Genomic DNA, 25980 nt, shown 5'->3' on the forward strand with positions numbered 1-25980 from the left:
GAGGACATTGATACTGCCTGTCCTACGACTTTCTTTTTTCATTTATTAAATTTCAGAAAAGGCTAAACACTTTGATGATTTTTATACATGAGGGAGCAGGGACCAACCTGAATTTCAGTTCTTTCCAGATCTTAGAATGCTTGGCTGCATACTAGGTTGGAATTTTTTTTTTCCCCAAGGAAATTGTACCTCACTAAACTGGTCTCTCTTTCCTATACATAGGATGGGAGGGATTTGCACACAGCTCCGTGGACTCGGAACTAAAGTATTACCAAAAGCATCTTGGTTACACACAGGCATTTATTTATTTATTTATTTCAGGATATTATGGGGGTACAAACATTTGGATACATGTTGACTTTGCCGCACCCAAACCATGATTTAGGGTGTGCCTTTTCCCCCTTGCAATGCTCTCCGGGTCCATTAGTTGTGAGTTTATCCACTCCCAACCCTTTAATCCCTGGAGAATATTACTATCGACACACAGGCATTTTTAAAAGCACCTGTACACAGTCATTATTACTCAATAGGAAGACTAAACACATACTTAGTGACCAGAAAAACAGGTGAGCACATACATACTCAGAAACAAAGTTGTTCTGAAAAACGACAACAAAAATTCCGATGGCCAAGATAAAGAAATGACTAAGTAGTCACCACGGGAAGCATCAGAGTTTTGTACTTCTTTAGAGCTATTTTACAGAGTAGTTAAAAAAATATGTATGGGGGCAGGGAGATGGGTGCTGGGTGGATGTGGCATCACACGCTTTTCTAAGCTCAAGGCCTTTAAACGTCTTAATCCAATCCTGAGACAGATTTGTCCCCAAGGCCATTCCCTTACCCCTAGCAGCCATAATTGTTACCTGTATTTCCATATGCAGGAAAAAAAATGTTTGGAAACTTAATTTTCTCCAATATTTACCAGCTCTGGGATTCTATTTCCCACGTGATTCCCCTTCATCTGCCTGCTTACAGCACCTCCAGTACCCGGAGTTAGGGCATAGGTTTAGAAGTTGAAAGAACACTGCTTCTTAGGCACTTTTAATTATCAGGCCCTATCACAGGCTGCAGCAGGTTCCCAGGAGAGGCAAGCTGAAAACTTCCTACCCCAGACATCTGACATCCTCTGGTGGAACTCTGGTTCCTGGATTTGCTTCTAATAACCCGTTGGGATGTTGCCTGTTGGGGAATTTTAAGCCACCCTTACCACCCCATGCAAAGTAGCCACCAGAACCACCCAGCAGGATCAGAAGACAGCTGTATCAAATGGCAGGATTCCCAACAAACCCCACACACCCTGGGGTGCGAAGGAACACATTTCACCTGCGCCCTGTGCAGCGAGTCTCTGGCCCAGGTGAACCACAGGCGGCCGGTGGCTCAGGAGGCCGGGGGTCGGCGCGGGCGGCTGAAGCCAGTGGACAAGCTCACAAGAGCCCATCGCCAACCCGGCAGCCTCCTGCCTCCCTCACCACCGGAGCTAGGTGCCTAACCCTTTCTAATTGACAGGGAAGGTCTCAATCACGGGTCCCTACTCCTAGCGCCCAGAGAAACCCAGCGCACAGCTTCCTGGGAGATGTAGTCCCTGCCACCTCCGGGACACCTGTAACTCCATCCCCCGAGACCTCGGGGCCCTCAGCAGACCCCCAGGAGAGATTGTTGGGTTTGGGCGCCTGGGAGTGCGGCTGCGGGGCGGGGCCCGGGCAGGACTGGGGGTGCGCTCCCGGGTCCCCACGAACGGCGGGAACTACACTTCCCAGGCCGCCCCGCGCCGAGCCGAGCCGGCTGCCTCGCTTTGCGTGACCGCGGCAGGTTGGTCCTGGAGCAGATGAGCGCAGAATATTTAGGCGAAAGCGAGAGGAGGGGGGGAGCGCGGGGCAGGAGGAGTACCTCGGCCAAGAAAATTATGCATGCGTTAGGGAAGCTCTGAAAGAATGGCTGTAGAAGGTAAGGGACGCTTGGGGCGTTTTAAGCGCCGTCTTAACCCGCGCACCCCAATCCACACATCCCTGATGAAGCGTGGCGATCGATCGTAGGGAGGAGAGGGTGGCGGAGAGCGGGCCCCTTTCTCCCACACCTTCTCCCCACTCACCTGAGCCGCGGGAGGCCAGCAGGCGCTTTATTCAGTGGCTCTGGAAAGACCTGTCACGTGCGCGGCACTTTGGGGTAGGAGGGGAAGAAAGTGTCCCTAATGGGAAACGATATCCTGGAGGTGTGGGGAAAGCTGGGGAGTCCTGCATGAGGTTTCAGCCCCGACGTGCCCCGTTTCTCTGCCCCCTTCCGCCAGGTCATGCTGGGTGGCCACGGGGCTCGGGATGCTCGGTTTGCCCCAGACACACGTGGGAGAGGACCCTGTCGAGGTGCGTCATGGGGAAGCTAGGGTGGCGGTTGGGTCGAGGCCCCTCAGCGTCTGCACCCAGCAGTGGCGGCAGCAGATGTCCCCAAAGGGCGGAGGTGTCCCTACACCTGTTTCTGCTTATACAGCCCTCCCGGGCTCAGCAAAGTTTACAGGAATGAAATGGAAACAGCCAGGGGGGGAAAAGTTCAACAAACTCTTCCATGGGGTTACTCCTTTTCTTTGAAGACCACCTTCCTCATCCTCTTACAATTCTGCGTGTTGGCATTCCAGTTTGGACCGTGCAGTCCTGCCTCCTTTGAACTTCCTGGTTGAAAGCCGGGTCCAGCGGGTTGTGAGAGATCCCGAGAGTTTTTCATTTCAGTTTCTCTTACCTTGTAACACAGGCTTTTTTGTTGAGGGTATTTTCTGGGGAGAAAAATGTGGACCAGAAGTGTTTGTGATGTCAGATTAAGAGGTCAGACTGTGCCTGGATGGTAAAATAAAATGATCGTGGGACTAAATGGGAGCCTCCATTCGCCTACAGAATTATGGTTCCTGAATGCGGTTCGGGTCAGAGGGGAACTGAGGTAGGAGCAAGAGGGCATGCCTGCCCACTGCACCGGGCTCCTTGCCAAGGGGAAATGAGCCTGTTCCTTGTAGGCTGGAGACAAGAAGGAACCACACGGGCTCGCTTGTTTTTCCCTCCCTTCCCTGCCCCAGGAGTGAGAAACTGAACTAATCTGACTCTTGGTCTCCCTATGATTACTGTCTTAACAACATGAAGTAGCAACAATCTAGCTCCTACACTTAGCACCCATAAACTCATAAACTATTGCTTTGAGGCTATCTCAGGTTCAGAGATCCCCAGCTAGCCACTTCCAGTTTTTCCAACTGTATTAACAAAAGTAAAGTCCATTCTTCTCTCTTCTTTCTCTGTGTCATTAAAAAAACAGCAACAACAAATAATTAAAGACTTTTTTAGGTTTTATTTTCTGTGCAAATGCTCAAGATAAAGTTTATCTTGAGCTTAAGACCACATCAAGTTGACCTACTGCTATCCCTTGTACCTCACCCATCAGATGACATTGATTATGATCTCTTCTCTTTACCACTTTTATGTGTCCCCAAGTGAGGGACACTCGTACTTGTTGCCAGTCCACAATATTCTTGAAAACAATTTCCTGTTCACTGCAAGAAATACAGGATTTGCCATACTTCTTGTTGGATGGGTGATTATACCTGTAAAGCCAGATCTTACAAAAACAAAGGCCTTTGAAGGAAATACATGAGAACTGTGGACAGTTTATTTTATTTTATTGTGACTTAATTCACTTAAAGTACCTTTCTAGTAAACAAAACATCTTGAGTATGAATCACAATGAGATCGCAACTTGAAGAATGGAGAAAGTATTTTAAAGTTTTGCTGCAAATATGATTCCTATCTCTGGTCTTTGCAAAGGCCTCATGCTGGACCAGGCCTTTCCTGGTTACTCCCACTGGGTCTTTTAAGTCTCAGGGAAAACTTCACTTCCTCTGGGAACCTGTCCCGCCTCTCCCTTTTCCTCTGCCCTCCCAGTGCTCTGTCCCAGTCTATGGGAGGTGCCTCCTGCACTGAGCTTCCCTAGAACCCCTGCTTATATCTGTCCTAACAGAGCATACTTCATCTGCCCCTCACCCCTTGGGGGTCGGGAGTATGCGCTCTTTGATTTTGTATTCCCAGCCAATAGCGTAGTACTTGTTCCCTAATAGGCACTGAGTAAATGCTCTTGAATTGCATGGCAGATACATTCATGGAACTTTTGTAACTGCTTCCATAAGGATGCATGGAGTTTTCTCAAGTGCCTAATACTGTAAAATAAGTGACTTCTGAACGATTTGAAGGTGGGGGAGACTTTTAAAGGAAGCACCCCTCTCTTTAGTCTTTTGTCTTAATGCTCAAAGCATCTTTTAGAGCAGTAGTCTTCATCTACTGCTGAGTGACATTGTCTTCCTTCGGCACGTCTGGAATATGTAGGAACTGCTACTGGGGGCTGTTATTGGTATTTTGTGCCCACGTTCCGTGCCCATGTTCCGAGATGCTAAATATACGTAGTGCATGGCCATCTCATACAAGGTTTCCAAGCCAAGACCAAGTAATAACCGGCTTACTCAAGCTCGTTGAGAAACGCTAATTTGGACAATAAGGAAATTTACCAGAGAAACTGAGGTTACTTAACATCTGAGCTTTAGTTTACACATCTGGAAAAAAAGTGGGGTCACTACTGTTTACTTCCTGGGAACACTGAGGATTAAATAAATAAAGGAAGGGCTTATAGAAGGGTTCCTGGAACCCGGATCCTTGGTAAATGTTACTTGTATTCACACCTATTGCTCTCCTTTTAAGAAGCATACTGTGTGGCATGTGTTTTCTATCCTGAATTTTCATGTATTCCTGCCAGCCAGTCTTTCTAATTAGTAACAAATTAGAAGGTTTTTACTATGTGTAACACCTTTCTTAAGTAAACTTGAACTTGTAAAAAGTGTTACTAGCAACTACTTATTCATTTTGTTGAACCTTCAGCCTTGCATTAAAGATGAAAAAGAGGTGCCCCTTTGTTTATTGTTTTTTGGTTACCTTGGGTTATGTTTTCTTCTCTGAATTTAAATACAGGATCTTATTTATGTTCCTAGCCTGGTCGGGACCTGTGTTTTGCATTTATGGGCACCTGGGAAGCTTAGAGGTGTGCTTTCCAGCCATAGGACAGGGTAGTACCTTATGATCTGCATTTGCATTAGGATGATATTGGCATCCATTGTCTTTTTAAAAAAACTGTTGTAATAAATTACTTCAAATAGCTGTAGAACTAGAACCTCTATAAAGGAGGTAGCGGGAACCACAGAGTAATCCATTCTTTATGGACACACTGTGTAGATGGTTATGTGTATTGATATATTTTCCAACAGAAATTTGTTGCAGTACTATTCAGGGAGAATAAAAAAGTGGATTCATTAGGGACAGTGTTATATTCATCTCTGTATTCCTGGATGGTGCCTGGCACTTAGGACCACAGTAATTGTTTCATGAATGAAGTATAAACCCCAGAGCTAGAAAATGGTTTTCTACTCCTTATCCCCAATTCCTCTCCTTCTTACTTCATCCTCAAAACTTTATAAGAAAAATAGGGTAAATGAATATTCTATTCTATTCTAGGTCTAATAGACTAGCAGCTCTTATGGCAGAAAAATTATTTCCAATAATCAGCACTCTCCTGAAAAAAGATTTCAAATGGAAGGCTATATGCTCCAAATAACATCTCTATTAAGGGGTATCAATTTTCCTTCCTAACTGAACAAATTGGCTTATCAAATAACTTCTGATAAGTCATTGAATGCTCAGGTTCTATAGTTTTTCTCCCATAAAAGAAGGAAAAACTGCCCATCACTAACATATTGTAAATCTAAATAATAATAACTTTAGAGAAACCTGGGAGATGAGATAGAGTCAAATACTCGTAGCAAAGAGAAGCAGTTGCAGTCAATGCTTGGCTTTGGGGGTCTAGTAAATGATGACTCTGTACCCAACTCAAATTCAGAACTGAGTCACAGAGAGTCAAAGAAGTCACAAAGGGAGACACAAACATCAAATTTAATATAAGGCTACAATGGACTATTTCTTCTGGTTTTGTGTTGGATGGTAAAGCTGCCTTGCTGATATCACACCCCAGTGTGATCACACCCAACAGTGAGCATACTCCTAGCAGAGCCTCCCTCTACACCACTGAGAGCCCAGAGAGCAGAGAACATGGGCTCCTGCAGGAGGCAGGTCTACCTACAGGGAGGGCGGGTAGGGCCAAGGCACCTGTGCTTTGTGCCTTTTCCACAGACTTGCATAATTGGCTTTTCTCCCGAGAAGGATCCAGAGAGAGAGAATGCTACTGCCATTCTGATGGATTTTTCCTCATAGGACACATGAAGCAAAGGGAAGATGGCTCCCTTCTGGTAGCCCACCGATGCTTTTCTAACTACCTTTTCTGTTGAGAACAGCATTTGAATGCACCTCTTCTACTTGGTGGTGCTTCTGAGGGCGAGGACTATGTCTCCTGCCTGGCTCATGAAGTTTGAATGAATGGAAGATGAATTAATGGGTAGGATCATGGGTGCTTTTGATTTCTTCAGTAGCCACCATCCACACTTACTGAGAACTCCCAACTGTGTTCATCTACAGAGCAGATTTGAAAGCAGCAGGACTATGGACTCTCTACTAGGTACTTCTCTCTGCAGCAGCTTCATGGTGTGATTAATCAACTAACTGCTCCCCAGTCTCTTCCATTTCACTTATACTCAGGGGAAATTGTTTTCTTATTTTTATTCTGTTCTCTAGCCCATCAGATCTGGCTCTGCTGCACCAGCAGCCTCTGTTGGTCACTCTGTTTTAGAGAGTGAGTGGAGAATGGTGACTAGAAGTCCATCATTGAAAATTCCTGTCTAGTCACTGTGCATGAACAAGAATCGGGGCCTCAAACTCTGGCTTTAAACTTGCTGTGGCGTTGGCTCCTGCCACTCCCATCTCTTCCACAGCCCTCTTAGCCAGTTCAGACAGGGCTTCGCTCTAATCATACTGCATTGTCTAGCCCAGCCCTTCCTGATTCCTTTCATCCCACCCTTTCTTTCTCATCTGTCTTGTTCTCTTATGCCAGAAGAAGCAAGGGCTGGTGCTAAGAAGGGGAGATTGTGTGAAAACCTAGCTGGGTTAGCTGTGTTCTGTAATGCTGAGTCACAGTAGATGCCGTACTGACATGTTAAAAGAGGGGCACCTGGGAATCCGAAGCCCGTGCTTGAACTCCGGGGAGTGTCAGATGTTGTATATTAGGAGAAAGAGGGGAATATTGCAAATGCTCATTCACTGGCACTCAAGCAGGTTTTGCATTTTCTGTTGATAAGTAACAGAGTGCTGCCCATGTGCAAGGAACTCGAGTAGATTTGGTGGGGAGTACAATGAAGAAGGAAGCTTAGCCCACTCTGCCCCCCTTGCCAACTCCCCCAGCTTCCACTTCAGTGAAGGAGACACAGAGAAGCAGATTAGGCTGAATGATATAAGTGCTAAATAAAAGTACGAGCAACATAACGTGGGAGGTGGGAGGTCTGAGAACAAATGGAGCATTTAGTTCTAGCCGGATGGGGACAGCCTCACGAAAGGGGTAGCATGTGAGTGATCTTTTGAGTAGGATTTTGATGGGTGGGGAGGGAGGGAAAGGGATGAAACAGAGTAGCGCATGGGTAATGTGTGCTTCCTAGTGGATTTCCCCCAAGTCCTGGTGGTGTGGTGGTTTAGCCCTTTATGGGCAGGAAAGTGAATGAGGAGGTTTCTAAAGTCATGTCTGGTATAGCTCATTTCCTTAGGGCTATATTGTCTCTTGGCCAAACCTGCAGCACTCCCCACGGCCCAGTTGGATTTTGCGGATGGTCCTTTTGAAACCACCGAGAGCAAGGGAAGCGAGTTGCTCTCTTACAAATCAAGCTGATTCCTCCCCAATTTTCTGAAGTGCGATGTAGCAGCACCACCCGCTCCAAGCTGGCTCTTGAGAGCAAACGTGGCTATATTTAGTCTGGTTTTTCTAAAGTGTGGGTGCAAGAAGCTGCTTGTACCGCTCGCCTCCCTGCATGAAGAGCAGGAGCAGGACGGGCGGCAGCTGTCGGGTGACAGGGTGGCCGCCTCAGTGTCTTCAGCAGCCACCTTCCCAGAGTGCTGGGCAGGGAGGAGCCAGTTGGCAAGTTTAGTTCCTTTGCTGCTCTCTGCTTCTTGGCTGCCCTCACTGCTGTAGAAGGTGTTTCTGGTATGCAGCAAACCCCAACTCTCAAGTGATTTGGCAGATATTTGTGGACTGGTTGTGGGGTGTGGCCCTCAGGAATACAGCTGCCCTTGAGACCTGGGGTATGGAATGGGCACAGGCCTGCTCATGGTTCATCATTTCCTCCACAGTGTGCAGCTCCCCCCTTGGGGGTTATGGTGCTCACAGTGTTGTCTTTAAGTATGCAAGGTCTGCAGCCAGACCAGGTGTGAACCCCAGCTCTGCCCAGAGCTGCTGGGTGTGCCTGGGTAATTCACTGAGCAGGTCTGTGACTCCTTTGCCCATCTATCAAATGAGAATGTTCATGGTAATGACCTCATAGGCATGTCGAGAAGGTTAAATTAGTATCAAGGGACCTCTTAAGACCTGGTCTGATAGGTGCTCAGTAAACACTCAGTAAAATGTAAACAAGTTGATAATAATGATCCTGTTTCTCCCTGTCGTTCTGCCACATTAAGAAAGCATCTGAGCCATTTGTATAGCATTTTTTTTGGCTCTGTGATATAGAGTCTGGCATAATAGTGCTCAGTGAAGGGAATGTAGGTTCTCAGAGTTGGGAGATCAACAAAATATAATTGATAAAATATAAGGCATCCTCAGCTTGAAATGTATTATTTGATGTAATATCTGACTCCATGCAGTTATAAGGCAACAGAGGGAAATAAAAGTTATCATAACAAGAGTATATTCACTAAACACTCATTACTTAATTTTTTGTTACCAAAAACTTGCCACATAACACCAAAAATTTTGTAGGCTAATCTCTTTGATTATCTGATCAGCATTCAACCATATCATATATATGCAAAGTAAGTTGATTACCAAGATAAATTTCAGATCTTGCAAAGAGGAAAAGGTTCATGGACTGTATGAAAATGACATTGGAAAATGGCTGGATCATACAGCCATGGCCCAATTAACATCTGAATGAGTTAAGCCAGATAAACATTAAAGAAGAGAAAAATTGATTGAGATTTTGACTTGATAGGTACCATAGAGAAGTATTCAGACCCTGGTAAGATTAAGAGAAGTCGTTGGTGAAAAGAGATGCCCTAAATATTTTAGGGGAAAAGATAGTCTCCTTGACAATTGGGCTATGGAAAGTCAAGTGTGAAATGAAAGATATTTTCTTCTGTTGACATAAATCCTGTTTTAGAAGTTATATAACAAATAAAAAATGGATTCCTTTTTTATGTTTGAAGGATTAACATATATGTTCAATTACAACCTGAATTTGGTTAAACAGAAGATAAACTTCTCAGATTCTCTTTTTAAGATAAAGTATCATTCAAACTGTTTCAATATTCAGTTTGAAATTCCAGTCCTCATTTCAAGTGTACTGTCTTTCTTCTTCTCTCATTTAATCTTTCATGCTTTTTTATTATCTAAAAAATTTAAAAATTGGGGTTATTTAGGCATAGTATACATATAATAAAATGACCTTTTATAGCTTTTTATGTTTTGGCAAACATATACCGTCTTGTAACCACAGTCAAGATGCAGAACAATTCCAACACCCTCAAAAGCTCCCTCATGCCCCTTTGTGGTCAACTCTTCCCCCATCCACTGCCCCCACCCACTGCCCCTGAAAACTGCTCTGAATTGTCCCTATCCTTTGGCCTTTTCTTTTTCTTTTCTTTTTTTTTTTTTTTTTTTTGAGACAGAGTCTCACTTTGTTGCCAAGGCTAGAGTGACTGCCATGGTGTCAGCCTAGCTCACAGCAACCTCAAACTCCTAGGCTCAAGCAATCCTGCTGCCTCAGCCTCCCGAGTAGCTGGGACTACAGGCATGTGCCACCATGCCCGGCTAATTTTTTCTATATATATTAGTTGGCCAATTAATTTCTTTTTATTTATAGTAGAGATGGGGTCTCGCTCTTGCTCAGGCTGGTTTGAACTCCTGACCTTGAGCAATCCACCCGCCCCAGCCTCCCAGAGAGCTAGGATTACAGGTGTGAGTCACCACGCCCAGCCTATGCTTTGCCTTTTGTAGAATGCCATATAAATGATATCACATGCTATGTCACCACTTGAGTCTAGCTTTTTCACTTAACACATTGGAATTCATCCATGTTGTTTCATGTAGCAATAGTTCAGCCCTTTTAATTGCTGAATAATATTCCGTTGAATGGATATACCAATGTTTATCCATTCACCAACTGAAGTATATTTGGATTATTTCCGATAATTGGTGATTATGAATAAATCACTATAACGAGTTGCTTATGGGTTGTTGTGTGAAACTAAGTTTATTTTTCTTGTGTAAATAGCTAAGAGTGGGATTCACAAGTCATATAGTATGTTTTACCTTTATAAGAAACTGTTGAACTGTTTTCCTGAGTGTGCCTCATGTGTAGTCTTCTTTATTTTCTCTGTGCTAATCATCTTCTGTTAATGAGGACCTCACAAGAATAAGAAACTTAGATTAATGGACCTATGCAGGTAGTTGGATGGGATTAGAGGGAAGATTAGTGGACCTATGCAGGTAGTTTGATGGGATTAAGGAGAAAGTCTTCTAGAGGTGAGTTCCTTGAGCTGCATTATACAAGATTATGCAGTATAGCTATTATAAATACACACCCGATTTCCAGGTCAGTCCAGACTTCAAGCACGGACATAATCTGGAAAAGCCACTGGTTTGAGCACAGAAAAAAAAGCTTCTAAATTTCATTTTATTAATAAGAGGCATGAGAATTGGTCATTAAGTTCTATATAATGATTATATTGTGGAAAAAACAATTGGATAAGGAAAACAGGCCACAGAGGGCTTACTTTTGGAGAAAGGTATGCAAGAACACAAAGGCAGGAAAAGGAAGACCAGGTTTGAGAGGCCACAGAAGGCGAGTTTAGCTAGAGTATGAAAAACTTACCTGTCCCTGAAGAGAATTGGTTTTGCCTGCCAAGATCGGTATCGACTCCATCTGTGAAGCCTAAGAAGAGGTTCGTTGACTATTTCTAGTATTAAATTTTGAAGCTGGCAGGGTCCAGGTGTACATTTTGTAGCCCTGTGTGATTCTAATTTAGCATTGGGTCTTTCATCAGATATCCATTTAAACAGTGTGACCAATGCTTGATTCACCTGCAGAGACCACATTTTTACTCAGCCAAAAATTGGGTATGGAGCCTGACCGTGGAATTGTTTCTTAAGTGCTAAAGATAGTCTTGGAGATGCTAATGTATAGGGATTTCTAGGACTTTCCACTGATCTCCAGGACCATGAGATGCAGTATTTGAATTTGGGGTTGCTACAGAATTCCTAGACATATGGTCTAATACTGCTGTTTGAGGTCATGAAGTGCAAACATTTCAGTCAAGGGTTTGTTGTTTTTGGAGACGGTGCCTGTGCCATTCCACAGAGGTAAAAAAAAAAAAAAAAAAAAATACGATGTTATTGACCAGGCTTCAGGAGGTGTACCTTGTGCTTGATTCTGTCTGGATTTTTTTTGCCCCCTTGATGGTTGGTAGTTTATTGGTGGAGGAGAGGAAGCTACAGGTGACCAAGAAGAGGAGATGGGTGTCTACCTCTTGGCCTCAGCCAAGTCATTACCTTTAACTTCCACTTGCATCTGTAAGAGCTGCACCAGGTGCACATAAGAGCTCTGTGATGCCTGAGCTCTTGCCTGCTCTTTCTTTTCTGCTTCCTGAGAAAACATAGCTTTTTAACATTGTACTCATTTAGTAGATATCTTTACCTGAATAAACTGTAAACTGGGATTGATATTTTGTGTTAGTCATCCATGAAGTATATGTGGGTATAGAATTCATTTCCTGTCATTTACTAGAATATTTTTCCTTTTCACAAATATTTATTGAATACCTATTATGTGCTGGGATGTAGAAGAGTTTGGCTTATGTAACATGATGAGTAAGCTTCATAAAACCAGGTGTGCTTAGGACTATGAGATTTTAAGCAGTGTTTTATTGTATGACAAGATTCTCTTGGGGCACTCGGTAACATCCAGAGTCCTGCTTCCCAGTTTTGGGTTGGTTTTTTTGGTGAATCATAAATGGATCCCTGAATCTAACATGCACCCTGAATCATTCTTACTAAACATTTTGAGAGACACTGATCTAGGGTATAGGCTTCTTAATCTAAGGTCACAAGAGGGGATTGAAGGATTTCATGGGATAGTTGAGCCCCTTACAACTATAGGTGCAATTTGTATGTGGACATTATGTGTATTTTTTATGGCAAGAGGAACTAGAGCTTTCATCCTATTCTCACAGGGACTAAAGATGAGTAATCTCAGGGCCATGAGAACGTGCATTTGACTTTTTTATTCTCTGATACATATTTCCAGTGCCTACAGCCATGGCTGGCTCAGAGAAGGCACTCAACTATTGTTGAGTAAACAAAAGAACTAATGTTATTTTGTGCCTTTTCTGAGCCAGGATACTTACACTTGCTCTCTAAAAATTAGTTTTCATAAGGCAGTAAGATAGGTGGGCTTTCCCCCCACTCTAATAGTTGAGAGAATTTAGATCTGTAGAAGATAAGTAAATTTCCTAAGGCCACACGGCTGATTGTAGTGAGATTGGGCTTTTTAGCCAAGTTTGACATAGTCCAGAGTCCTTGGTTATTATTTGTTGTTATTGTTTTTAAGACACTATCTTGTTTTCTGGTTTGTCCCAGTTTGGTTCTGATTAACTAGTTTTCTTTTGGAAACTTTGGTAACTTAAGAAAAACAGCATTATAACAAAAAAAAAAAGCATTTCTTAATTTGACTCTGCAATGAGGAAAATTCTTTCAGGTTTTTGGATCAAATCTCCAGTAAAGTGTTTATGTTGGTGTTAGCTTTGTACGCTTTTGCTTGCTTGCTTGCTTTGTAGGGAGCCCCAGGCCTCAGGGTTTTGGTGGTGGTTTTTTCATGCTGCCTTCCAAAGTCACCTGTGTCCCCAGCATGCAATTCGTGTAAATTGCTATTTTATTTGGACAATAAGTATTCATTGCACACTTGCTACAAGCTCAGCAGCACTGTGAATGGCCTGGGAAGTCCAAACAGAAGCTGAGGCTATGGAACCTACTGTTCTGGGAACTTAGAGTCCAGTCCAAGATGCAAGACTCATATCAGAAATGTTTCACAGCAAAAAGGGTTCAGACGTGGGCGGGGAGGCTGTGCAGGGGCTCTGCTCTCTATCAGAGGGGAGCCGCCACACCCACAGCAACCAGTCCTCATGCTGCCCTGGACTTCCCTTGAGAAGTCATTATAGGGTTTTGTTTTGTTTTGTTTTTAAATAGAGCAAATTAACTGCGATGGAAAGTTTGGTCATAGTCTGGAAAGACTGAGAAAACAAGGGAGAAGCCGAAGTAACGTAATCATAGGGTGATAAGGGAAAGAAAGGAACAGAGAGCAGATGTTAGAAATGTTTCATAAGGGGAAACAAATATAGGATTTGGGATTGTTTATTTACAGGGAGTGGCAGATACATAATTGCTCCCAAGTCTTCCGGGGCTCTCCACCGCCAATGGAATAAAGTCCAAACCCCTCCGCATTCCGGGCCTTTCCCGGATGGCCAGGCCTTCCTGCTCCAGGCTGTGCTCCACTCCTTCCCTGTAGGAATCTTCTTTGATACTCAGTTGAGCTCAGCTATCAGCTGTTTCCTGGGCTCTCGATGTACTTGAATAATGTCCTTTCATTCAACATTGTTTCTTTATAACATTGAGAGAGAAAAAAATTGATTCCTGGCTGGGGCCACTGTCTGTGGAGTCTGTCCGTTTTTCCCAGGTATGCATGGTTTTTCTCCAGGTTCCTCCCACATCCCAAATGTGCCCTTTAGGTGAACTGGCGTGTCTACATGATCCGGCTGTGCGTGCGTGTGGGCGTGAGTGCGCCCTGACACGGGGTGGCGTCCTGCCCCGGTCGTTCTGCCTTGTGCCCTGAGCTTCTTGAGACAGGCTCTGGCCACCTGTGAGCTTTAAGTGGAACAACCAGGTCGGAAAAGTACAAATGATTGTTAAAAATTTGTAGAGTAGCTGACCATCCTACAGGTGCAAGACAATAAACGATTCAGAATGAGAGCTCTCAGCAAGCCCACCCTGTTTTTCATTGTTTTTTTTGAACTGTGTTGTGCAAAGAGGTGTGTCTGATAACTTTCACATGGCAAACATTTATTACTTGATTTAACCCACCACTGCTGTGACTGCTCTCACTCACTGATTCACCAAAAATTGGGTAAATGGTTACTTGTTTTTATTCATCTTTCTGAAATGTATGTAGAGTTCACGTGTATTTCAAAGTGAACATTAGAAGTGTTTGGGGTCTTTATTTTAGAACTTTGGTGATGTGTTTGTTTTTTTTTTTCCGGCATATTATGGGGGTACAGATTTTAAGGTTTCAATAAATGCCCATTTCCCCCCTCCCCCCACAAGTCTGAGTCTCCATCATGACCATCCCCCAGATGGTGCACATCTCACTCATTATGTATGTATATACCCACCCCCCCTCCCACCTGCCCAATACCCTATTACTGTAGTACCTATGTGACCACTTAGGTGCTGTTCAGTTAATACCAATTTGCTGGTGAGTATATGTGGTGCTTGTTTTTCCATTCTTGGGAAACTTCACTTAGTAGTATGGGTTCCAGCTCTAACCAGGAAAATATAAGATGTGCTATGTCACCGTTGTTTCTTAGAGCTGAATAGTACTCCATGGTATACATATACCACATTTTATTAATCCATTCTTGGATGGATGGGCACTTGGGCTGTTTCCACAGCTTTGCGATTATGAATTGTGCTGCTATAAACATTCGAGTGCAGGTGTCTTTTTTGTAGAGTGTCATTGGATCTTTTGGGTAGATGCCCAGCAATGGGATTGCTGGATCAAATGGTAGATTCACTTGTATGGCTTTAAGGTATCTCCATATTGCTTTCCACAGAGGTTGAACTAGTTTGCAGTCCCACCAGCAGTGTAGGAGTGTTCCTCTCTCTCCGCATCCACGCCAGCATTTATTGTTTGGAGACTTTTTGATAAAGGCCATTCTCACTGGAGTTAAGTGATATCTCATTGTGGTTTTGATTTGCATTTCTCTGATGATTAGAGATGTTGAACATTTTTTTCATATGTTTGTTGGCCATTCTTCTGTCTTCTTTAGAAAAGTTTCTGTTTGGCCGGGCGTGGTGGCTCACGCCTGTAATCCTAGCTCTCTGGGAGGCCGAGGCGGGCAGATTGCTCAAGGTCAGGAGTTCAGAACCAGCCTGAGCAAGAGCGAGACCCGGTCTCTACTATAAATAGAAAGAAATTAATTGGCCAACTGATATGTATATAAAAAATTAGCCGGGCATGGTGGCGCATGCCTGTAGTCCCAGCTACTCGGGAGGCTGAGGCAGAAGGATCGTTCGAGCCCAGGAGTTTGAGGTTGCTGTGAGCTAGCCTGACACCATGGCACTCACTCTAGCCTGGACAACAAAGCGAGACTCTGTCTCAAAAAAAAAAAAAAAAAAAAAAAAAAGAAAAGTTTCTGTTCAAGTCCTTTGCCCACTTTTTAATGGGGATATTTGATTTTTTTTTTTCCTGATTTTCGTGAGTTCTAAGTATATTCTAGTTATCAGTCCCTTATCGGATGCATAGGATGCAAAAATTTTCTCCCATTCTGTAGGTTGTCTGTTTACTTTCATGACTATTTCTTTGGCTGTGCAGAAGCTTTGTAGTTTGATCATGTTCCATTTATTCATTTTTGTTGCTGCTGTGATTGCCTTTGGGGACTTCTTCACAAACTCTTTGCCTAGGCCGATGTCTAGGAGAGTGTTTCCAACTTTTTCCTCTAGAATTCTAATAGTTTCATACCTTAGGTTTAAGTCTGTTATCCAGCGTGAGTTGATTTTTGTGAGAGGTGAAAGGTGTGGGTCCTGTTTTAGCCTTCTACAGGTGGCTATCCAGTTTTCCCAGCACTATTTATTGAAAAGGGATTCTTTTCCCCAGTGTATGTTTTTGTCTGCTTTGTCAAAGATTAGATGGCTATATGAGGATGGTTTTATATCAGGATTCTCACATCTGTTCCACTGGTCCATATTCCTATTTTTGTGCCAATACCATATTGATTTAATTACTACAGCTTTGTAGTATAGTTTGATATCTGGCATATTAATGCCTCCCATTTTGTTTTTGTTGCCTAGAATTGCTTTTGATATTCGGGGTCTTCTTTGGTTCCATATGAAGTGTAAAATTATTTTTTCTATATCTGTGAAGAATGCTGATGGGATTTTAATAGGTATTGCATTGAATCTGTAGATCAGTTTGGGTAGTATAGACATTTTGATGATGTTGAGTCTGCCGATCCACGAGCATGGTATGGATTTCCATCTGTTTACATCCTCTGCTATTTCCTTCCTCAGTGTTTCATAGTTCTCCCTGTAGAGGTCTTTTACGTCCTTGGTTAAGTATATTCCTAGGTACTTTAATTTCTTTGTTGCTATTGTGAAGGGAATTGAGTCTTTGATTTGGTTCTCAATTAGATTGTTGTTGGTGTATATGAATGCCTCTGATTTCTGTGTATTGATTTTGTATCCTGAGACTTTACTAAATTCATTGATCAGTTCCAGGAGTTTCTTGGTTGAATCTTTGGGGTTTTCTAGATATAATATCATATCATCAGCAAACAGTGAAAGTTTGATCTCTTCTGCCCCTATTTGGATACCTTTAATTCCATTTTCCTGTCTGATTGCTGTAGCCAAGACTTCCAGCACTATGTTGAACAGAAGTGGAGATAGTGGGCAGCCTTGTCTGGTTCCAGTTCTAAGTGGGAATAATTTTAATTTTTCCCCATTCAGTATGATGTTGGCTATGGGTCTGTCATATATGGCTTGTATCATTTTTGGTGATGTTTTTGTGACCAGGAATGCGCTGTAGAAATGTAACTCTTGTTTTACATCAGTTTTACATAGTAAAACCGGTTTCATTATAGTTGTTTCACTTAAAGTCTCGGTTTCCAAGAACCTATGGAGGACGTTGAGGATTTACCTTACTTTGAGTCCCTCCTCAAGTGCCTTCCTCACACATGCTCACACACAGTGATCCTCACGTCCTTATACGTGCACGTCTAAGGCAAGAGAACAGGTGGCAAGAGCAGGAGATTCTCTAGTGTCCTGAGGGCCCGACTCACAGGTAATGCAGTGTTGAAGGCAATGCAGCCAGTGGTAGCAGGCATACAGTTTCAGAGTGGAGCATGTCAGCATCATCTGGTGCACAGACAGCCAGCAAGGTGTGTGCTGAGAAGTACACACTGGGCTTGGCAAGTAGGAAGAGGCATTCAGATGAAATGGAGAGGCAGACACATATCATAATGATTTAAGGATTAAATAGGAGATGCAAATGTATGGAAATGGAAAGAAGGGAGAAATAGCAAAAAGAGATAAAGGTCCAAAGGTCTGTAAATGTGGCAAGAAGTTGGAAGAAGGAAGACAAAGGGCTGTACTTACACTGGAGACAAGTTCAAAGAAAGCTTGTTGTTGTTGTTAAAGCTGGGACATATTTAAAAGTGTTTATAGACTATATGAGTTGACTTAGTGGAAAGGGAGAGTTTGGAGATACAAAGGATAGAAGAGATAACTGATAGAGCAAGGGCCATCAGGAGTTTAGATCTATTTGCCCTTAGAGAAAGCACTGTTCTTTCTGGAAGGTGTAGGTGGTGGGTGGGGCAGATAAGGAATGTTATTACTGTAAAATAAAGACAGAACTACTAAAAAAATATTAATTCCTGTACTACACGATAGGCACCATTCTAAAAGCTTGTCATGTAATCATTATTATCTTCACATCAGTTCTATGAAGTATCATTATCATCCCTATTTACAAATAACAAAAGGGACACCGAAAGGTTAAGTAACTTGCTCATGGTCACATAGCTAGAAGCAGTAGAGCTGGAATTTGATAAAGATGTTGCCCAAAAAGATGTTCATCCGATTTCCTAGTTATGACACTTTGGGGAATACTGGATCAAGAAGACATTATCCTCTTCAAAATTTTCTTTACAAATTAGACTCTTAAAGGATGCTCTATAAGAACATGTAGGTCTTTGACAATTTCTTGCACATTAGTTTATTTTGTAGTAACTCTAGGTAGGACAGGAATGAAATAGGAGAAATTCTAATTCTCAAATGTTCAGGAAGGATATAATTTTCAGAGCATGAGTCATTCTGGAGAGGTTAAACCTTGGTGGGTGCTTGCCTGTGGAATAGGGGTTGAGTAATGCCAGTCAGCCAGGAGGTACCATGAGGTGCTCTAATTCTACAGGTTGGGGTTGGGGTTTTAGGAGACAACAGAAAGTAGGGGTAGCATCAGAAAGGAAAGGTGAAAAAGATGCTGAAAATGAACTTGGTCAACTTCACAATTTTGCCAAGACACAAACATGATCTCCATTTTCTTCTTTTATCTCCTGCCTCCTTCCTGCTCTTAAGGGCTTTAAAATATAGGTTTCCAGGGTGTTCAGGCCATTATCCCCAACTCTAAGGATAAGGGAGAGTGATTTTCCCTGGCTGGTGGTTCTGGTCTATTGCTTGCTAAGTACCACTATACGACCTTATGATGCTCCTGCCTCTTTCTGACCTGCTTTGCCTGGCCGTGGTTTCTTAATTGAAACTCAATAGCTGGTAGCTTTGGCACCTGTGTGTTTGCTGGGACTCAGCCCAAGGCCATCATCTTTGAAATCATACCGCCCTGGCTTTACACAGCACTCTGTGCTTTCCAAAGCACCACTGCTCCTTTGAGCCACAGCTGATCCACCAGCAGTTGAAACAGGTGCTCTTATCCCCATTTCACAAATAAAGATGTGAAGACTCCCTTACCGAAGGTCACATAATTCATTAGTGGCAAAGCTTAGATTTACAGCTTAATGTCTTGGGTCCTTTTATTGTGACTTCTATCATTGCTGCCATAATTGGAAGGGATGGCACAGGGCCTACTTTGAAGGGTTTTGCAAATGGATATTCTAAAAGGGATCCAGAATTTTTCTTAAATTATGGATGAAGGCAGCCAGAGTGGGGCCAAAGGTTGTGTGGTTGTCTAGAGGTGCCAGGCATCTCTCTCCATATTTATTTCTTCCAAGGTTTTTTTGTTTTTGTTTTTTACTTTCTATTTAATCATTCTGGTCTTCTTTCATGTTAAATGTTAGGTTCTCTGCTCATATTTGAGTGGCCCACTTTGAAAAGAAATTGAAAGCTCTCTAGGTATGAATGGGGCTTGTTGATCATAGCCTACTGGCTCAGTGTATTTAGGGTAAGGGAGAGGGTCTTCTTACAGTGGAATGTTTAGGTATTTTTTATTGGGCTGGATAATTTCCCAGAGAAGAGCCTGTATTTGAACTCCAATATCTGGTTGCAGAGTCTGTGTCCTTATCCACACATTTTATTAGCTTTCAAATAAGGTTCAATGTCTGTGTATATTTTATTGTCATTTCTAAGAAAGTTAGCAATCTAAATGGAGATTACATAGGCATTCTCATCTCTGAAGATGATTCCTTTAATCAGAAATTTCCTTCCACTGCAAGTGTAATCTGTATTTTTTTCACTCTTGTATTTGAGCACTTAGAAGAATACCTAGTGCCCTGGAAGTGCTCAGAAATAATTGTTGCATGAATTCGGATCTTGCACACACTATCAGACTTTCTGAACAATATGTGATTGGGTGTAGAACAGGGGTGAGGAACATTTTCATGTTGGAAAGCCGCATTAATTTAGCTGTAACAAAATAAGGCCACATTCAAGAAACATATATATTTAAAAATGTGCATACATTATTTTATAAAAATCTAAGTACTACATACTTTCAAAAAATGAAAACTATTTATTTTTAAAGTTAACTAACCTTTATTGTTGAAAATCACTTGAATATTTATTTGGTTGCAGCATGGAGGTCCACAGTTTCAGTTTGTCCTCTAGAGGGGTATCAGTCATTTATGACCTTAAAGACATCTTGATTTGGGTTAGATAGGAGAATGCAGATTCAAGAAATAAGTGGTTGAAAAGAAAGAAACTATTTTTTTCAGAGATGTTGCCAAAGGCATGGGTATTCTGCATTTTTCCATATTGCAATTGAATCTATCTTAGCATCAAACAATGTCATCTGCTGAGAGCTCAATCAGTTCCATCTGTAGTTCTTTAGGTGCTTTGGTGATATTAACTAGGTGAGGCTGAAATGCTAATTTAAGTATGATGTCATGATTCTCAAAGTCAGTGAACCTTTCATTGTATTCTCCAATTAATAATTCTGTAACAGCTGCATATTTTTCAAATGATTCTCATTTATCATCCTGCTCATCAGTGACCTTTGCCAAGTGGGGAAAATGTTCATCCAAAATTTCCTTTTGAAGAAGCAGTGCTTTGAAAAATGATAGCTTTTTTTGAAATGCTTGGATTTTTTTTGCCACGTATTATATACAACTTAGTTTTACCTTGCAAAGAAATATTCAAGTCATTTTGATTTGAGATGATATCACACAGAAATGCCATGTTCCTATAGAAATCTTCTTTCAATAACCCACATTGCTGATTCTGCTTTTCATAAAATTTAACTGTCTGTCCTTAGATCTAAAATGTTGGCTAACACCTGTCTGTGTGATAGCCAACTCACTTTGGAATGATACGGCAAACTACTTTTAATATCTAATGGTTCAACATTAGCTTGTTACAAAACTGAAGATGCCATGTTGTATTTGCATGAATATAGTTAATACTTATAACTTGTTGCAAAGTGTCACTTAAAATAGTAGATTCAGCACAGAGATTTTGCTGATGTAAGATAACAATGAAAAGAAATGAGAGAATATAGATCTGTTAATATGTTTTTTATCTATGCAATAAACTCTTCATGTTTTCCTGTCATGGAAGGTGCACCATCTCTATACATACACTCAAGAAATTTACCAAATTCACTCCAACTTCATAACATTTATCTTGAAAGTTGTTGAAGATATCTATTCCTTGTGTTCTGTTCACAAAAGTGCCCAGAGTGAGTAACTCTTCTCAATAAAGAAAATCTTATGACCTGAATGAAGTATAAAACCTGTGTTGTGTCAGTAGTATCAGTTGATTCATCCAAAACAATTGAATAATATATATTTTCCTTTTGAAGTATTGCATGAAGTTGTTCTGTTAAGTTGAAGGCAAATTCATGCTGTCAATCAGTTATGGTTTTCCTTGGAAGAGGCAGTTTGTGCTGGTCTTGCTCTTGCTCAAGCTGGTCTTGAACTCCTGAGCTCAAGCGATCCTTCCACCTCAGCTACAAAGAGTGCTAGGATTATAGGCATGAACCACCGCCTAGCTTTGTTTTTCATCTCTTAATTTCTGAAATACAACCCTTCTTGCCTCTCCCTCTAATGTAAAATATTTGTTGTCCTTATGCGTGTTATAAGGCTGATGGAGAACTGAATTTCTTTAATGTTGATATTGTTGTATCACAAAGCAAGTAAATCATCTTATCTTTAGCTGAAACAAGATAATATTGCAACTCCCAATCCTCATTAAAAAATCTTTTTTCTTCCTTCAGCATTCTCTTGGTCTTTTTTGACATGATGGGCTATTAAGCAGACAGAATTAAAAAATACTGTCAAGCTGTGCAACTATTTGAAAATTCCACTTCAAACAGAAACACAGTACAGCATTGTCAAAAGTTGATAACAGACTGGTGTACTTAACCTCCCATTAACTCTTGCCAACCAGCCTTGTGCAGCAGTGGCGCCAGTCAGGCTGGGGAAGTTAGAACTAAATAATGAGCATAGCAGCCATCAATTTAGCACTTATGACTTACTAATGTTCTAGTTGTGCTGGTCAATCTGGGAGGATTATTTTATTGCAACTTATTTTATTCTTTGGCATTTTAAATAAATTTGTTTTAAAAATAAAATATAAAAGATGAACAAAAATGTATTAATACAAATAAAAGGATTTGTTCTGTAAAATTTGGATTCCGTTAAAAGGCCATAAACTTAAGGACCTAGAAGGCCACAGGTTCCCAACCCCTGGTGTAGAAGAACGCCCGCCCGTGTTTTCCCATTCTATTAATAGTGCTGTAAGTGCATGTGTAAACACTCAGACTTGACAAAGGCAGTCATGCACACCAAAGTGGGGTTTCTTGTTTATGGAATTTCTTGGGGCAATGGTGTTTTTGTTTATATTTGGCAGTGGGAGGTATTATTGAGGTGGCACCAAGTGGAAAAAAGACTGTATTGAATACAAAACTACTCCATTTAGGAGCTCTGGGTGTGCTTGTGCGTTCAGATTGCAACATTTTGGATCTTGATTTAAGCATACAATCTGCTGACTGATTCTTGGAGACCTTCCCATCTGTTCTTTTCTGCTGAATGGGTCTTTTTAAACTTAGCACAGAGAAATGTCCCTAAGGGCCACTCCACAGATGTCTCTTTCCTTCCCCATTAACTTTCTGTCCTCTTTCTCTCTGCTTCTGCTCACTAGTTCTTCATCATTGGAGAAGGAATGGGGGCAAGAGCTTGTTAATGCTGACCTGGACTTTTTGGAAGGGCCAACTGTCAAACCAAATGGGCTCAGTACTGGCATGGCCATTTGCTCTGTCATATTGCTTTTGACATTGGGCTTCCATTCTCAGTAAGGGATGAGTGGGGTAAACCTTCCCTGAAAGAAGCAAGAAGAGAGAAAGACCACAATATTTCTAAGATTTTGTTCCTGCTGAGAATGAGCAACCATATTTAAAGATAATTGTCTAAAAAAAAAAAACCTTGAACTTACAATACCCAGTCCACCAGCCAAGTGGGGTTTGTCAGTTGATGAGAAAAAGGAGTTGTACTAGAAAATAGAATAATAATAAGGAGGGTATGGTTTCTGGAAATATTTAAATGAAGAAGAGCCATTCACTAGGCATGAAGAGAAAAATAATTTATCCCATTTAAAGCTGTACCTAGAGCAAGACATTTAGACATTTAAGAATTTTTAAAAATATGCAACATAGTAACATTTCCCTACCTTTTAAATTAACCTTTTAAGATAATGATAATTACATGCTTGTTATATATATCCTTTGGAATGTACAAAAAAATTATCCATGAATTCACCTTCAAAAGACAGCTACTGTTGTATTTGGCATATTTTCTTCTAGCCTTTTTCTTTCTGTATAGTTTTTGGTTTTGCATAACAGTCATAAGGCATTTTACTTGCCTTTTAGTGGGATTTTTTTGGTCTTCAATTGGAGTTGACTGTGGTTATGTTCTGATAATAAATGTCTGTGATTTATTCTTGTCATGAGACTAAATAACCAGTGTGTTAGTTCTTGTCTTGAATAAATTTTCTATATGCTTTTAACATAAAACATTGTTCAGATTAGAAAGCACATAATCCTTAGAGCAAAGAATTGTGATGTATGTTTCACAACCACTTTAAAAAATATCAGATCTAAAAAAAACCCCACCAAAATGGCTTGGGTGAAATGTGTATAACAAAGATAAGACTTTAAGGTTCTTGAGATGGGAAACAGTCTCCCTCTCACTGGTCCTAGGACACATTATTGATGTCTAGTAATATTTATTAAATGTACAATAATTTTTGTTACATGTAACATGGTGGTCTCAAGGCTAAGAGAGAAAAATCTTTTCATCTAGAGGCATGAAAGAGAGGACTATAGTACAATAGAGTCGCTACTAAAACCAGAGGCACTACTGATGTCAAAGCTAGAAATTTTGATCTTGTATGCCCTACTACTTGCCACTTCATATACAGCTGCCTAATATCATCACTAATAAACTGAGGCTGTTGAACTATATAGTTTTAATGAGTTTTCTTCCTGCTGTGACATTCAGTGACTTGATGAATTTATGATTCTGGGACCATAATGCTGAGAACATAAAGATTCAAAAACCTAGCAGTTATCTTGACTCTTTTTTCCCTCATCTCTCACATCTCATCAATTATCAAGTTTGACCCATTTTGACTAAGTTAGGGGTTGGCAAATGACTACCTGTTTTTATAAAGTTTTATTGGAACATAGTTATGCTCATTCGTTTATTGTTTATACGATGGCAGAGTTGTGTAGTTGCAATAAAACAATATGGTCTGCAAAGCCTAAAATATTTATTATCTGACCCTTTATAGAAACAGCCAACCCCTGATCTAAATGATCCAAAACCCCAATTCCTCTCCTCATCCTCACCACCTGTGTCGTGGGCCTTCATCTCTGCTCACCTAGAAAACTCAAGAGACTCTAAACTTAGTTTTACTAACTCCAGTTTTTAGCCTCCCAAATGTGTTCTGTACAAAGACAGTATCATTTTTAAAAATCTTGAAACACCGTTTTCTTAAAACCTTTTCGGGCACCCTTCTGTACTCAGGAAAAAGTCCAAGTTCCTTACCTAACACACAAGGCTAGAAAACCACCACCTTTTACTGATGTCTGAAGACCCAGTTATAAGAAATTAGGTTTTGTTTCACATGATATATGCCATATGAATTGCAAGTTTCAGAAAACCCAGTCCAACTCTACCAGGCCTATGTACAAAGGAGCATTATGTTGTCTCCCTTACCTGAGCTATCCATGAGTAGATTCAGCCTTGGGAAAGTCTTGATCCATATTTCTAGTTGAGTTGCCTGGACTCTGTTTCTTTCTGTTGGCTCCTCTTCTGCTCTTTTGGTCCTGTTTTCATGGAGGCTTTCCTCTTGAAAGGTCAAGACTGCTACAGCAGTCCCTGCCTTGTATGCTTCTGGGCTCACACACAGCAGGAGAGAGAATAAGTCTTTTCCCACCAATTCCCACACAAGTTCAGGAGTCTCTCTGATTGGACTGTGTAGGTCATGTGATCAAGTAACAGAACATGCTGATTGGCTTAGGGCCAGTCCACATGCTGTAGCCCTAGAGTTAGTGGGGAGATCCCACCTGAATCATAAGGACTTTATGCCCAAGCAAATATTGAGCTGCTGTGGAAGCAGGATGAATGGAGGTGGATTGGGAAAAAAACTAGTAGTAGTCACTGTGCATACAAAAGTGGGAACGCTTTGGCAGCCAGAAGCAGTAATAGCAGGACAGCAATAGGGATATTTGTTACTGCCCACCATAGTCTTGATGTTTGTTCTCTTGTGTGCACATGGTCATCACCAGGTTCTTCTGCCCATGCGAGAGAACTTTAAACTCAGAATGGTAGAACTGAAAGGAAGTTCACATGGCATCGAATCTATCTCCTCCATTTTACAGGAGAAGAACATGTGGTGCACAGAAGGGAAGGGCTACCCTTGTAAAACCTGTCCTCTGCAACTGGGAACCTAGACACGTTGCACCTACATTGCAAGGCGTGCACATCATGCCAGACTCCGTAGTTCATGCCATCCATTTTCAATTCAAAATAGAATTGGGTGGGTGCTTCTGCTGGCCAGGAATTTGAAGCTCAGTCTGGATGTTAGAACCTTGTTCTTCAAGGGTGCTTAGTAGGGTCTTTCCCAGGATAATTAAAAGAAAGGTAAAATCACCAAGTATGATCTCCTTTTCTTCACTGACAGTTTATCCCAAGGAAATGAGACTTAAATGAAGTTTGGATGGCACTTTTAGACACATGGAAGGTCACCGTTTGGGGACTGTGGGTGCCTTACTCAGTTGTTCTTAATTCTTGCTGCTCATTGGAATCACCTGATCCCTGGAATTTATGAGGCCCAATTAACTTGGGATCTCTTGTGATTGGCCAGGTAAAGGGATTTTGCAATTCATCCACTGGTTCAGTGACTTTGGGTAAATAATTTAATGCCTTGGAGCTTCAATTTCCTCATCTGTGAAATGGGAACAATTGTATTCACCCAGAAAGATTGCTGGGAGGAAAACATGGAATGATGTGGGTAAGGTATATAGACCACCTAGGTGCTCAAATAAATGGT

General features: G+C 41.6%; 1 protein-coding gene across 4 annotated transcripts in view; it reads left to right on the top strand.

The window, feature by feature from the left end:
* The first annotated feature begins 1781 nt into the window (after positions 1-1781).
* The window catches only part of SAMD12 (sterile alpha motif domain containing 12), a 425091-nt gene continuing 400892 nt past the window's right edge, over positions 1782-25980 (top strand). For all 4 annotated transcript variants that reach the window (XR_012920166.1, XM_020289001.2, XM_076005060.1 and 1 more), the window contains exon 1: positions 1782-1944. Coding sequence is in view for 3 of the 4 variants with exons in the window: in XM_020289001.2 (XP_020144590.1) it covers positions 1932-1944 (13 nt within the window). In the remaining variant the exon portion in view is untranslated. The remainder of the gene's footprint in view (positions 1945-25980) is intronic.

This window comes from Microcebus murinus, chromosome 7 (genome assembly GCF_040939455.1).
Source record: "Microcebus murinus isolate Inina chromosome 7, M.murinus_Inina_mat1.0, whole genome shotgun sequence".
Taxonomy (NCBI): domain Eukaryota; kingdom Metazoa; phylum Chordata; class Mammalia; order Primates; family Cheirogaleidae; genus Microcebus; species Microcebus murinus.